Consider the following 15,649-nt stretch of genomic DNA (forward strand, 5'->3'; position numbering starts at 1 on the left):
TTACATTTTTGAAGGGTAAACATGAAATATTAAAAATTGTTTAAAACTATGCTACTTAGTAGTGCTAAGAATTCTGATCATCACAATAATCCTACTAAGTATCATTATCTCAATTTCACTGATACAGACATTGAGGCTCAGAGATTTTACTCAAAATCACACAGCTGGTGTCAGAATACTCTGACTCCAACATAGGCATGAATTTTCTCTATGAACTTGGTCAAAATACTTCATTTATCATTTTCTTTCTTCCCTTTATATAGAGATCACAATATCTCTATATTCCAGACAGATTACTATAATAGCCAAATAAGAAAATTAACATGAAAACATTTATAAAATGCTAAAGTAACATACAAATTAAACACAATTGCACATAATGAAGCCTCCTATGTACAGGGAAGGGGAAAGGCAGTGAAACTCTGGGTATTTTCCAGCAATTTCAGCCTTTCTCTGTGTAGGCCAAATCAAAGCATGAATACAGACAGTGGCCGAACTATCTGAGGGCAGACAAAATGAATCATGTCCCATCTTCTCTATTCATTTCCTCCCATGTGATTTTCCTTATTTCTTATCATAATTCCTCAACCCTCTATTGCTCTTCTTCTTCTGTAGCTTTTCTCTGTTCTTGCATTCTTACCTTTACTCGTCTCTCTAAATATCTGACTGATTTGCTATCCTCCCATGAGTCTCACTGACCTTCCCTCCCCCATAATCTGCCTATTTTCTCCATTCTCATTCTTTCTTAATTACATATACCTAACCACAGATGAGAAGTTTAAACAAAAATCAGATGAGCTTTTGTTTGCATGTGTAAGTTGGACATAAATCAAGATCTCATTTATTCTCTTGCTTCTAGGTAAAAGCTAACATGCAGCAGGTTAGAACTGGAACATACTGATCACAGAGCTAACAAAATTTAATCTGAATACTGGCAGCCAGCCAGTTATCTTAGAGAATGAAATTAAAACCAAAGGAAGAATATTAAATTTCTACTTTAGATCACATTATTTAGGCAACAGAAGTGAACAAAAACCTTTTATCTTTGGCAAAGTATCAGTATTTGCCTATAATTATAGATTTATATCTTGAAAAGATAAATACAATTTTAGCAAGTTGCCAAAGTGACACCATTGGATATTAAGAAATGTAAAAATAAATAATACTGTCAAAAAAAATTTATCACCATAAATCAGTAGGGCCTGACCTTCGCAGAAACAAATCCTAGGTTTTCTTTGTACTACACTTCGGCAGCATCTTTACACTCTTCTTTTGCACTCTCTGCTTCCTGTTGGCCCATGAGGCGTTGCTCTCTTTAACTACTTTCTCTTCTCTACACTTCCTGTCACCACCCAATTAGATTAGTTTGTATTCTTTCCCTCTGTTTTCTCAATAACCACCTTTCTCCCTTTTAAAGTTTTCTGCCCATCGATGCTACTGAAATCACAATGAAAAGATCATCAGTGGCCTGCCATGAACTCTTCTCCATTCTCAACATTACTAACTCCTTCTTATCCTACTGCCTTTCCAACTGACTTCCCTTTTCACTTACAACAGACAGCACATGTCTAGACTTTTTTCAAACTCTCAATCTGTCTCTCTGTTGCTCCATTTTCTTTTGCACAGTTCTAAATGAAACAATCCCCACAGGTTACTCCTTGGTCCCTTTTTTGTCCTTCCGCTTGTCCCCTTGAGGATCAAGTCCTGCTATGTGGAAGCTCTTCCCCCCATTCTTACATAACTGGTTTCTTTTCATTCATGGGATCTCGGTTTAAATATTAATACAACCACTTTTCAAAGGCCTTTTTTAGTATTTATGTCTAAATTTGTTTTTCCTTCTCCCACTAAACACAAACATACCATTAGTCTATAGCATAGCACTCAGTTTCCTTCACAATACTTATCATAATTTATAATTACAAATGTATTTGTCTGCTTGTTCTTGTCATTCTCCTCAATAAGTACAGAGACCACATCTGTTTCGCTCACCATTGTATACCTGACACATTAAAGGCACTTACTAAATAGTCAGGAAATGACTGAATACATGATCTTATTCATTCCCACTGCATCAATTCTTGCTTATTTAAGAAAGACTTATGTATGTATGTATGATTTGAGACAGGGTCTCATTCTGTTACCCAGGCTAGCATACAGTGGCACAATCATAGTTCACTGAAATGTCTCACTCCTAGGCTAAGTGATCTGCCTGGCTCAGCCTCCCATGTGGCTAGGACTATAGGCCTGCGCCACTACACCCAATTAATTTTTATTTTTTTGTAGAGACAGGTCTCTCTATGTTGCTCAGGGTAGTCTTGAACTCCTGGCCTCAAGCAATCCTTCCTCCTTGGCCTCCCAAAGTACTAGGATTACAGCTGTGAGCCACGACACCCAGTCTATGAAAGACTTTTAAAACTGTTGCTACTGCACCATGACTCCAGAGTTCTAAATACACTTTTTGACAAGTTGCTTGACATTTACATGTGACTCACCTCACTTCATCATGCTCAAAATTCAACTCATACCCCACCGTTTTATTTGCATAAAGCTATGTTAATATCTCAAACAAAGCACATATTAAAATCCACTTTATTGTTATTTTCCTACTGGAATTTTACTTGAGGTCATGAATTATGTGTTCATCTTTGTATTCTTCCCAGCACCCAGTTCAGAGTCTTACATAAACCAAGTACTGAGAAAATGTAAGGGCTTCCAAGAATTCAAAGCCAACTAAATTTTGACTTACCTTCCAGCCCCAGGCTCTGTCATTGCTATGGCACCAATACATTTGCCTGCAGTCATCTGGGGGATGAATTGTTTAATCTGTTCTTCTGAGCCATAGTTTGCAATATAGGGCATGACAATATCTGAATGAAGACTAAAACCTGGGCCTGTACAATTTGAATATGATCTTAGAATAAAAAAAAGAAGAAAATTTAAAACACAAAATAGGTATTTTATTCTGTTTTCAGTTTCTTTGATTTTCAATTAAAACATGACTGTATATATATACCATGGAGTACTATTCAGCTCTAAGAAACAATGGTGATATAGCACATCTTATATTTTCCTGGTTAGAGCTGGAACCCATATTACTAAGTGAAGTATCCCAAGAATGGAAAAACAAGCACCAGATATATTCTCCAGCAAACTGGTATTGACTGAGTAGCACCTAAGTGGACACATAGGTACTACAGTAATAGGGTATTGGGGGGGGTAGGGGGGGCAGGTGTATACATACATAACGAGTGATATGCGCACCATCTGAGGGATGGTCATGCTGGAGACTCAGACTTGTGGGAGGAGGGGGGGATGGGCATTTATTGAAACCTTAAAATCTGTACCCCCATAATATGCCGAAATAAAAAAAAAAAACATGACTAATACAACAACAAAGTATTAAAGTTTTTAATCACATTGTGTTATAATAGCCTGCCTGCTCACAAACCTATGATGACGTTCCTGAATGGTTTCTCTTTTTGATTTTACTAATCTTTTAATTTCTGGTTCTATCATAATAACAGTGATCCTAACAAAGCTAAATAAACACTTATTTAATGAATTAAGAGATAAAATATTTTAAAATAGCAATAACCTACAATTGTATTCTCCTAACACAGCAACTATTTTTATTATAATCTCTTCTATTTTACACTGAATTTTCAATTGTCCAAGAAGATTAAGCATTTTGTTTTTAAAAATCATCTCAGGAAGGTGAGCAGCATGCTTATGAAACAAGACTCAACTTCGAATGTCTCTATACTTACTGCTCCTCCCAAACAACAGCTGCAGAGTACAAGTCCCCACCAATACCACCATGATGTTCTGCAATGTTGACACCAAGCAGTCCTTGTTTTCCAGCTTTTTCCCAAAGCTCCCTACTCACTTCTCCAGCTTTCTCCCATCTGCAAATGACAAATATTTTAAAATCAATATTTTTGTATCATTTAAATGGCCACAACTTTGAATTTATGAATGATTTTGTGCAAAAATGTCCTCTTAATTTAAAGTAACTGTTGACACTGGCCATACACTTCTACTTGAATCTGACTCTTATTATACTTCTTTTTTTCTTTTTTACTTTTTTATATCTGCCACTTCTTCCTCCCAACCTTGACTATTAGACTTGAAAATTATACTCACTGGTAATCACTGATGTAGTTTTGCTAAGCTAGTGCTCTGATGGTACAAGCTTGGTTGTGTCATGTGGTTATGGGAATTAATCCAACCTGACTTGTAAAGGTAATTCTCTTCAGCATATTTCCTTAAAGTGCTGAATTTATGGGACAAGCATATCAAAGCTGACAAAGTAGGCAACCTCATTACAGTTTAAATAGGAATAACAGGAGAGCAGAAGCACCTTGCAGCATAGCTCTGTCAAAGGAACTTCTGAAAACATTAGATATTTAGGTAACATCAGCTTTTGTCCTTTAAAAATGAAAGTGGAAAGCTGAGCGCAGTGGCTCACGCCTGTAATCCCAGCACTTTGGGAGGCTGAGGTGGGAAGATTGTTTGAGTCCAGGAGTTTGAGACCAGCCTGAGCAACATAGCAAGACAACATCTCTAAAAGAGTAAAAATAAAAAAAAATTAGCCAGGCATGGTCAAAGCTGCAGTGATCTATGATTGATCAGGCCACTGTACTCTAGCCTCAAAAGACTGAGACTCTGTCTCTTAAAAAAAGAAAAAGCAACCCATGAATGGAGGAAAATATTTTCAAATCAGATATCTGATAAGGGACTGTCTGGGATATATAAAGAAATCTTATAACTCAACAATAAAAAAAATCATACTCACCCTCCCCCACCCCCAAAAAAGAGAGAATGGCATGATGAAGAAACAGATGGCTAGTTGGAGACCAAAAAAAATGTGAGAATTTTTTTTAAGTGGTAGATATAGTTAGTAAGATATGAGGTATTTTAAAATACTGATTGAAAGTAGATATAGATACCATAAGAAATTTTAAAAAATAATTTGATTATCACATGTGTTTTAATGTAGTTGTTGCTTCAAGTAGCTTTGGAAATATTTTTATTATTGACCCAAAATTTGTCAACTTTTACTATTTTTACTTTAAGCTCTTCTTAACAATTTTTTCTGAAACAAAAAAAATTTTTTTTTCGAGACAGGGTCTTACTCTGTTGCCCAAGTGCAGTGGCATCATCATAGCTCACTGCAACCTCCAACTACTAGGCTCAAGTAATCCTCTTGCCTCAGCCTCCTAGGTAGCTGGGACTACAGGCACTCGACACCACACCTGGCTAATTTTTGTATTGCTCTTACTCAGCCTGGTCTCAAATTCCTTGCCTTAAGCAATCCTCCTGCCTGGGCCTCCCAAAGTGCTAGGATTACAGCTGTGAGTCACCATGTCCAGCCCTGGAACAAAATGTAAAAGCAGTAAAAAAATAAACAAAAGAGATTCTCCAATAGAAAAGTATAGCATGTCTCTCTTGTCTTTAGGAGATAGTTGCTTTTTACCAAAAACTAGTCACAGCTTCTGAGTTTAGCTAATTTTGGTCATTCTTACCAAGAAAGCACTAGTAAAAACCTAAAGAAAGCTGTTTTAAAATAATATTTAAAAACAATTCTAAATGTTGTAAAGTAAAGACAATCCCTGGTTTATGATGGTTTGATTTATCAACTTTTTGACTTACAATGGTGTGAAAGTGATATGCATTCAGTAGAAACTATACTTCTAGGACTCGTATGGCCTTTTTTTTTTACTTTCAGTAGAGTATTTAATAAATTACATGAGATATTCAATACTTTATTACAAAACAGGCTTTGTGTTAGATGATTTTGCCCATCTGTAGGCTAATGTAAGTGTTCTAAGCACATTTCAGTTAGGCTAAACTAAGCTGTGATGTTCAGTAGGTTAGGTGTGTCAAACCTCACAAACCTATGATATTCCTGAACATTTTCTCTCTTTGTTTTTATAAATATTTTAATTTCTGTTTCTAACAAAGTAACAGTGCTGAGAATTTTTGTGTTTTTTAAAATAATAACATAAAACAGTGTTAACAGAATAATAATGCATTTTCAACTAACAATATTTTCAACTTAGGATGGTTTTATCAGGATGTAACCCCATTCTAAGTCAAAGAGCATCTGTACTGGCACTGAATAAAGAAGTGACATTTTTTGGAATCAATCACAGAAATAATAATAATAATACTGATAAAGGAAATGACAGATTTGGGGTCAATAATCAGTAATTAATCAAGAAATATCCAGTAGTAAAAATGATTAGAAGTAGCTAATTGCCTGTCAAAATTTGTATTATGTCAGCCTTTTGAGCTTTTACATATTTTAATCAATTCATGAGGCAGAAAGAAAGGCCATCAAGTTGACTAGTATTTTTTTGCCACTTAACCATAGTTTTCAAAAATACCACTCTTAGATTAAATTGCAAATTTTCAAACTTTCTTATTTTTGTATTGTACATTTTAAAATTCATTTAGAAAGCTCCGAACTAACATAAGAATCCTGAGATCTTACAGTATTATGGTGAAGAGCAGTAAAAATGTCAATAAAGCAGTGAACATAGGATTTTTTCTATACAACATACAGCCTTGTAGGAAACAGTCTTATTGTACTCATAGTGTATGTAAACACTGTTTTATATTACATTAAAGGAAAATGTGTCACTTACTCTGAGTGATGAGGAACCACTTCTTCTTGAAAAAACTTCCTTACACTTTCCCGGAAAATGTCATGCTCTGAAGAAAAGATTCTTCTAATTCCTATATCTGTTAATTTTTTAGCAGAAGGAGTTTCTAGTCGTTCTTCCCCTCCAGAATGAGAACATCTAAAAAAATATATGCGTTAAGTAAATTAAGAGTATTGTTACTTTTCAATACTAAAATTAATGCCAATGAACAGCATGGAACCCTGATTTTTTTTTTCCAGAGACATTTTAGAGGATGTAGAAAGAGTTTGAAATATGATAAACCTGAGTTCAGATATGAGCATCACTATGTTTGATGGGATCTACCTTGCCTAGCTGGGATTAAGAAGTAGTTTATCATTATTCATCTCAGTCTCCACCTCCAAATCCATAAAGAAGACAATACCTAGAACTAACCACAGGACTGAGTTGAGGTGAAACAGTGTTACATGATACATTGCTTAAATTATGTAAAATTCAAATAGTATGACAGAATAATACTGATACATTTTTGTGTAATATACAATGTTTAAAATAATACAAGCCCTCCCAAACTAGTATTTTATCCAGAATCATAAAATTTCAAATGGCAAGTAGACAAAATATAAACTGCATTGATGGATGTTATCAACACATTAACATTGATGGATGTTATCAACACATTAACATTGATGGATGTTATCAACACATCACAGCCAATCTGTGAACCAACTTCCGTAAGAATTCCCATGGGATTATTCAAGATCCACCCCCATACACACCAAGCTTAATATGAGACTGCCCTGTAGTTCCTTTAGTCCAATGACCTGATTTTTTTCCCCTGAGGTACCTCTGAAAGGAATTTTGAAAATCTGTGTACCACTTTGTATATTCTCAAGCTCACATCTAAAACATTTTTTATCATATATTAAAATATTACCAAGACGTATTTTTCTGTTTTACATTAAATTCTGATTTCATTTTCTCTCTTCCTTATTTGGACCGTGCTTTTTCTTCTTTTCTTTTTTAGTCTTTGTCCAGAAAAGACCTAGTTAATATAGTTACTCAAAGTAGACTTAAAGGGTTTTTTCCCGCATAGTCTTTATTTTTATTTTTTTTTTATTTATTTATTTATTTTTTTTATAGCTGTTGAGGTGTGGCTACACCGCATAGTCTTTAAACAGTTCATTTTTTCCCCCTAAAATGGGTTATTTGGTTCTAGTTTTATTTATTTGTCTTTGCTTAATGCTATGGACTGAATTATGTCTGCTTAAAATTCAAACACTGAAATCCTAACTCCTAATGTGATTGAATTTAAAGATAGGGCTTTTAGGAGTTAATTAAGGTTAAATGAGGTCAGAAGGGTAGGGTCTTAATCTGATAGGACTAGTGGTTTTATGAGAAGAGTTAGTCTCTCAGTCTTTCTCTTTCTCTTCCCCTCTCTCTTCCCCACCAACCCCTACATTCATGCCCAAAGATCATTTGAAGACACAGTGAAGGGCGGGCATGGTGGCTGACACCTGTAACCCTAGCACTCTGGGAGGCTGAGGCAGGAGGATCGCTCAAGGTCAGGAGTTCAAAACCAGCCTGAGCAAAAATGAGACCCCATCTCTACTAAAAATAGAAAGAAATTAATTGGTCAACTAAAAATATATAGAAAAAATTAACTGGGCATGGTGGTGCATGTCTCTAGTCTCAGCTACTTGGGAGGCTGAAGCAGAAGGATTGCTTGAGCCCAGGAGTTTGAGGTTGCTGTGAGCTAGCTGATGACACGGCACTCTAGCCTGGACAACAGAGTGAGACTCTGTCTCTGTCTCAGAAAAAAAAAAAGAAAAGAAAAGAAAAGACAGTGAGAAGGCAGCAGTCTGCGAGTCAGGAAGAGAACCCTCACCAGGAACTGAATTGGCTGGCACCTTGATATTGGACTTCCCAGCCTCTAGAACTCTGAGAAATAAATTTCTGTTGTTTAAGTCAGCGGCCCCTGACCTTTTTCCCACCAGGGACTGGTTTCATGGAAGACAATTTTACTATAGATGGGGGTGGGGAGGGTTTCAGGCTGATTCAAGTGCATTACACTTATTGTGCAGTCAAACCTCTCTCCTAATGATAATCTGTATTTGCAGCCACTCCCCAGCACTAGCATCACCACCTTAGCTCCACCTCAGATCATCGGGCATTAAATTCCCATAAAGAGACTGCAAGCTAGATCCCCCACATGTGTAGTTTATGGTAGGGTTAGTGCTCCTATGAGAATCTAATGCCAACACTGATGTGATAGGAGGTGGAGCTCAGGGTGATGAGAGCCGTGGGGAGTGGCTGTAAATACAGATGAAGCTTTGCTGGCTTGCCCACCACTCACGGCCTGCTGTGCAGCCCTGTTCCTAAAGGCCATGGACCCTGGTGCTGGTCTGTGGCCCAGGGATTGGGGACTGCATGTTTAAGCAAGCCAGTCTATGGTATTTTGTTATGGCAGCCAGAGTTGCCCTAGGTTTAGTGTTGTTTTGCCCTAGGCTTATCTTTTATATATGCAACTTTTAATTGAGCTTTGTTAATATAATCTGAGATGCCTTTTAAATGATAACCTTTCGCTGTGAACATTTAATACAGTTTTTATAGTTGGTCTGCTTTTTGTCTTCATAAACATTTTTCTGATTACTATACTCTTGTTATCCAAATCATCATTTTAATGGCTTATTCGTTCATTTAGTTAACAAATAACTGAATACGTATTCTGTGCCAAGCATTGTTCTACCTAGTAACTTGGAATGCAATAATGAACAAAGGACTAAGATGAGGACAAAGATCCTGCCTTCAATCTTACACTCTACCAAGAGGAGACTGAATGATAATAAATGATAAATGCAGTAAATAAGCCAATAATATAATATCTTAAAAGGTGATCACTAATATGAAAATATACAAGTAGAGAAGGGATCAGGAGTGTGTGTCTGGGGCAAGAGAGGGACAGAAGTTTCAGAATGAAATAGCGCAGTCAGGGTAGGTTAAACTAGAAAGGTGAGATCTGACCAAACTCTTGAAGGTCACAGAATGAGCCATGCATATTTCTAGAACAACAAAAAAAATTAGGACAAAAGAACTAGAGCAAAGTCTGTGATCAAATGGGCAAGAAGGCCAAGTGTGGCTGGGGTGGATTGTGTGGTAAGAGTAGTAGGTGAGAGGTCAGAGATAACCAGGGACCAGGACACGCAGGGGGCCTTGCAGACCACTGTCATGTTGCAGCCAATAAACTAAAATCTACTTTATCTTTATAATTGAAATGATGGTTCTAATTTCTTGCTAGTAGAAATAAAACTACAAAGTACCTATTTGTTCACACAGATTTTCCATACTTGAGATTTTTCCTCAGGAAAAAAATATCCTGAGACTGGGAACTTGAGGCTCTAGGACACTGAATCATTTATTTGTCAACATAGTGAGTGAATAATAGAGTCGGAATTTTCATTCAAGTCTGCCTAGATCTTGAAATGTTATAGCCCACATTGTGTTAAGGAAATCTTTGGAATATTTCTAAGTAAAATACATGAAGACACAGGAAGGCAAAAGAAATGCAAAAGACTTTCAGGTCAAAGCTGGTTAAGAGAGAATATGCAGTGGGAGGGAAATTAAAACACTTGGCAGCAAATTTGTTGCCATCTATTTCTTAGTCTAAAGACAAGAAAACTATACTGAAAAAAATTGGCTTTTTTCCCCTAAGACAATAAAACTAATTTTTTAAAGCCTCATTTACATTTTAAAAGGAAAACAATCTCCACCAGGACAACTGGTAGCTGGTTATAAATATACAATCTCAGGCCTCATCCCAGACCTACTGAATCAGAATCTGCACTAGTTACTACCTACTCAAATTTTCAAGAAAAGAAAGAAAAATTAAAAAAAAGAATCTGTACTAGTAACAACATCCCTAAGTAATTCATAATATATATTAATATATTAAAGTTCAAGAAGCCTATTCTAATAAAACTACAGTCCTTGGCCCATTCACAGGGGCACTCAGGTCTTCCCTTTTCCAATATTCTTTATATGAAGGTAGATTCTCTTCCCATATTTTAACCAAAATAACTTCTATTAAGGCAGACATTAAGGGATTTGCAAAAAGGTAAAACAATGTAATTCTTTTCACTTTTTGCCATTTGTTGAGGAAAAGTTATTTTTCACAAAAATGTTATTCATGTTAACATGTAATGGGCTTATTATTGTTACTATTTATTTATTTATGAGACAGAATCTTGCTCTGTGGCCAGGGCAGAGTGAAGTAGCATCATCATAGCTTACTGCAACCTCAAACTCCTGGGTTCAATCAATCCTCTTGCCTTAGCCTCCCCAGTAGCTGGGACTACAGGCCAACGCCAACATACCCAGCTAATTTTTTCTACTTTTGGTAGAGAGGAGGGTCTCACTTTTGCTCAGCTTGGTCTTTAACTCCCGACCTCAATTGATCCTCCTACCTCAGCCTCCCAGAGTGCTAGGATTACAGGCGTGAGCCACCATGCCTGGACTGTTATTGTTACATTTAACGAATTAAATTATTTGTAAAATTTCTCAGTTTTGTAAGACACCTATTGCTATTGATATAGACAGATATAATCTACATAAACAAAAGATCTTTGGAGTCCTCTAACTTTAATAGCATAAAGGAGTCCTGTTACCAAAAAGTTTGAGGATTACTGTTTTATGATGTCCCAGGGAAGAATTTATTAAAATATGTGTATCCTAAAGAAATATCACCTTCTTGGTGAAGCCTTCCCAACCGGCAGAGTAGACTGTCCCTCTCCCAGCTCTTACAGTGTCTTTCAGTACTTGACAACGCTGGTGTAATTACCTAATTTACTAGTCCTTTTATCGTTATTAAATAATGAACCCTCAGTTCTTCCAGTTTGTTTACTCAATGGATTTTATGCTTTATTTGGTATCTGAAGCTTTTAATCTTATTGTAAACAACATTTTAATAGTCACCGAGACATTTAAGACTCTGTCTTCACCCCTCCGCATTTGGCTAAAGGATCTGTTAATAAATCTAATTTCCTTGCCAGTTAATTCCCTCACCAAGTCATTTCTATCCCGGATTACTTGTCTTGGACACTTCTGGTCCGTGCCGCGTGAGTCCAATTCTCAAGTTCACTATCAGGCACGAGTCTAAAACGCGGCGGCCACCGCCTGTCACAGCTCTAACTGGGACAAAGGTCGCAGTCCCAGCTCTGGCAGCTGCGCCCAGGAGGCCACCAACCCCTCGCCCCCAGACTTGCGGGAACTCTGCACAGTGTGGGTTCCCGGGTCTGCCTGCAAGGCCGCCGAACCCGGCGGGCTGGACTGGGGCCCCGGAGTGGGCGTTTGGCCGAATCTTTCTCTGCGTGTGGGGGTTGTCAGTTCTGGGGGCTGCACGGCCGACACCCCTTGCCCTGCAGGCAGGAGCCAGTCACACCCAGGTTCTGGGAGCCGGGGGACAAGGCTCGGCACTGTCCCCGGACCTGAGAGTGGGCATCCCCCGCTCCAAGCCCCCGAAACGGCCGGTGTCGCCCCTGCCCTGCAGCCTCCCGGCCCGGAGTGCAGGCCCCGGCGGGCACTCACCTCGCGGCGGGCGGCGGGCGCGGCGCACAGCGGCTGCCCAGGAGGCGCAGGGACCCGCGGAGGAGGCGCGAGGCCATGGCAGGGGCGACCAGGGGCGGCAGGGACGACGGGCGCGGTTCCGGGATCCCGCGGTGCCTCTGCGTCTTTGGGCGGGGACCGTCCTGCCCTGCAGCCCTCCCGAGCGAACGTCCCGCGGGCGGCGGCCAACGCGCTGTGCGCGCCCTTCCGGAGCCGCGGCCCGGGCGGCCCGCGGGCGGAGTGTGGCCCGTGCAACACGCCCCTCTCACGAGTGCTGTCAGTCACGGGATTCTGAAAGAGGGACTGTTGCCTTTCCCTGCGGCATTCACACTTATCTAAGCAGCCGTTCCTAACCGTTTTAGGGTCCCGAACCGCTCCGAGCAACAGATGGGAGCTGCGGAGTCCCCCAAAGGCTCCCAAATACATAACCACAAGAATTTACGTGAAGTTTATTTTGTAACATTGGAAACTGGTTTATGTCACATAGACAACTATATAAACACTGTATTCAAAAAATTGTGCTGTTATCATTTGTTCTTGAAAAATGTAGCGGCTACTTCATGAAAAAATTTAAAATAATATACAAATAGAAAACGCAATGTAGCTTTCCTTGATTTCGTATCTTGCCATTTCCGTTTTACTCAGGTCATCAATCGTTTAATAATCTACAGTTCATTTCAATAAAGTCTGACCTCTTGAGATTCACAATTCTTTTTTTGTAATAGAAAATATCTGAAGGTTTTTGAACTCTGAACAATGTGCAGAGTGGATGTCTGAGGAGGTTAAGCAGGATATTAAGGCCATTCTAACAGTCAAGGACAGCTATCATGGGCCTGACAGGGTAAAAGTGAAAAGAGAGACATTTAGAAATCAACAACTAACAAGTAACTCAAGGTAAGGCACAAATAAAAAGTTTTAGAAAGTTTTAATTATAAACAATTAGGCTGGGCGCGGTGGCTCACGCCTGTAATCCTAGCACTCTGGGAGACCAAGGCAGGCTGCCTTGAGCTCAGGAGTTCAAGACTAGCCTGAACAAGAGTGAGACCCCTGTCTCTACTAAAAAAATAGATAGAAATTAGCTAGACAACTAAAAAAGAAATATATATATAATTAGCCGGGCATGGTGGCACATGCCTGTAGTCCCAGCTACTCAGGAGGCTGAGGCAAAAGGATCGCTTGAGCCCAGGAGTTTGAGGTTGCTGTGAGCTAGGCTGATGCCACTGCACTCTAGCCAGCAACAGAGGGAAATTCTGTCTCAAAAAAGAAACAAAAAACAATTAGAAGAATGTGAACATTTTTAATTGACAGAAGGAACACAGAACTCCATCAGTCTTGCTAGAATGCTAGACCTGCCAGCCTGCCATCTCTACCTCATATATTAGCTTCATGGGACCCAACACAAGGTGATAATTAGCTGATCAAGTAACCTACCAGTGTGGGGCAATAAGGGGCCTGTAAAGGAAAAGACAGAAAGTTTTTTCTCTCTGCTGGTACTCAACACACTCCATTTCATTTCCGATCACCAAAACGTACAGGAGTTTTTCTTGCACATACCAAGTAATTTTACAACAGACACTGGGTGTTCAATAATTCAATTCAATTCTCATGCTATCAACCTGCAGATCGGGTCAGATTCCACAGACTGAGCAAGTAGGGCTAAATCCCACAAGACTGCCCCCACTCCAGAAGCCAATGGTGAGTCCCAGATTGTGACCCATACTTTTGACCAATCGGCTATAAATTGAAGTTACCACAATCTGCCTCCATGTGTTCCATAATTTGTAGGATGGCTCATAGAACTCAGGGAAACACTTTACTTGCATTTACGGGTTTATTATAAAAGATATAACTCAGGAGCAGCCAGATGGAAGAGATGCATAGGGCAGGGTATTGAGGTTGGGGCTGTGAAGCTTCCATTCCTCTCTGGCCTGCCACCCTCCCAACACCTCAGCAACACCTTTCAGCAACCTGAAAGCTCATCAAATCCCCTTGTTTTTATAGAGCTTAATCTCTACCCTACCACCCTTCACCTGTCCTGGAGGTTGGTAAGTGGGGCTAAAAGTTCCAACCTTCTATTCCTTTAATCACTTGTTTTTCTGACACAAGTCCCATCTGCGTCTATCTAGAGGCCCCAGCTGAGTCACTGCATTAGCATAAACTCAGGTGTATGATAGGGGTTTGTTATGGGTAACTAAAGATACTCCTGACACTCAAGAACTTGCAAAAATTTTTAGGAACTCTGACAGGAGCCAGGGACAAAGACCAAATATATTTCATATTATACCACAGAACCCTTATCCTGCATGGTCTTGCCGAGCCTCTGAAAAATGAGAATAATAATAAAAACACTTCAGTGGGCCTTAGTATGGTTGTTGAGAATTACTATCAGCAATAGCACTTGTTGAATCAGAATATTCAATGATGAGTTACAAGATTCTGTGTAGATAACAAGTCTCACAGATGACTTCTGAACACCAAAGAATGTGAAATGTTGGACAAGATGTTCCATGTAAGGTGCACAGCATAGAGTTTGGCACACAACACTCAGAAAATATGAACTGCTTTTATTGTCCTCCACTTAACATACTCACAAGCTTTCTCTACTCTTTCAGGTCTTGCATGGTGACTTTTAACAATGGTCTTTGTAATCAATTAGACAAAAATTATTTTTTTCTCATTCAAATAATTGGCTCTAATAGTGATATTTCTGGTCAAGTAAGATGGTGCTGAGGAAGAACTGTAGAGAAGATATTTGGGGCATGCTGGCCTTTGTGATACTCCTCAAATCAAGTTATGTTGGTAGACGTGTTTCTAGACTGTGAGTAGGGTCAGGCGTGCCCATGTACATGACAGAGGGAAAGACTTCTCCAGGGACTTTAGGAAAATTTATTTATTTATTTATTTATTTATTCTGAACGCCTCGTGAATTTGCAAGTCATCCTTGCCCAGGGGCCATGCTAATCTTCTCTGTATCATTCCAATTTTATATGTGCTGCCGAAGCAAGTACAGACATTAAGAATTACTGCCAGTATCCTTACGAAATACAGTAATGTAAGAAATCCTAAGTCTTCTAATATCAGAGGAAGCAGAGTCAGCCCACTGAATCTGCAGGTTCTGCATCTGAGGATTCAACCAACCTTGGATTGAAAATATTTCAAAAAAAGGCCAGGCGAGGTGTCTCACGTCTGTAATCCTAGTACTCTGGGAGGCCGAGGTGGGAGGATCATTTGAGCTCAGGAGTTCGAGACCAGCCTGAGAAAGAGAGAGACCCCATCTCTACTAAAAATAGAAAGAAATTATCTGGACAAGTAAAAATATATATAGAAAAAATTAGCCAGGCATGGTGGCACATGCCTATAGTCCCAGCTACTCAGGAGGCTGAGGCAGGAGGATTGTTTGA

General features: G+C 39.0%; 1 protein-coding gene and 1 non-coding gene across 2 annotated transcripts in view; both read right to left on the reverse strand.

Moving 5' to 3' along the window:
• Nucleotides 1-12,488, reverse strand: part of ACADL (acyl-CoA dehydrogenase long chain) — a 34,905-nt gene extending 22,417 nt beyond the window's left edge. Inside the window, exons 1-4 of the mRNA XM_012751490.3 lie at nt 12,231-12,488; nt 6,651-6,806; nt 3,768-3,905; nt 2,747-2,911 (exon numbers count right to left, since the gene is read on the reverse strand). Coding sequence (XP_012606944.1) covers nt 2,747-2,911; nt 3,768-3,905; nt 6,651-6,806; nt 12,231-12,307 — 536 coding nt within the window. The 5' untranslated portion in view covers nt 12,308-12,488. The remainder of the gene's footprint in view (nt 1-2,746; nt 2,912-3,767; nt 3,906-6,650; nt 6,807-12,230) is intronic.
• Nucleotides 12,489-15,152: 2,664 nt separating this feature from the next.
• On the reverse strand, nt 15,153-15,256 carry LOC142872830 (U6 spliceosomal RNA). The gene has a single exon (XR_012920916.1). It is a non-coding gene; the product is annotated as a U6 spliceosomal RNA (small nuclear RNA).
• Between the last annotated feature and the right edge of the window lie 393 nt (nt 15,257-15,649).

The sequence above is a fragment of the Microcebus murinus genome, chromosome 8 (genome assembly GCF_040939455.1).
Source record: "Microcebus murinus isolate Inina chromosome 8, M.murinus_Inina_mat1.0, whole genome shotgun sequence".
Lineage (NCBI taxonomy): Eukaryota > Metazoa > Chordata > Mammalia > Primates > Cheirogaleidae > Microcebus > Microcebus murinus.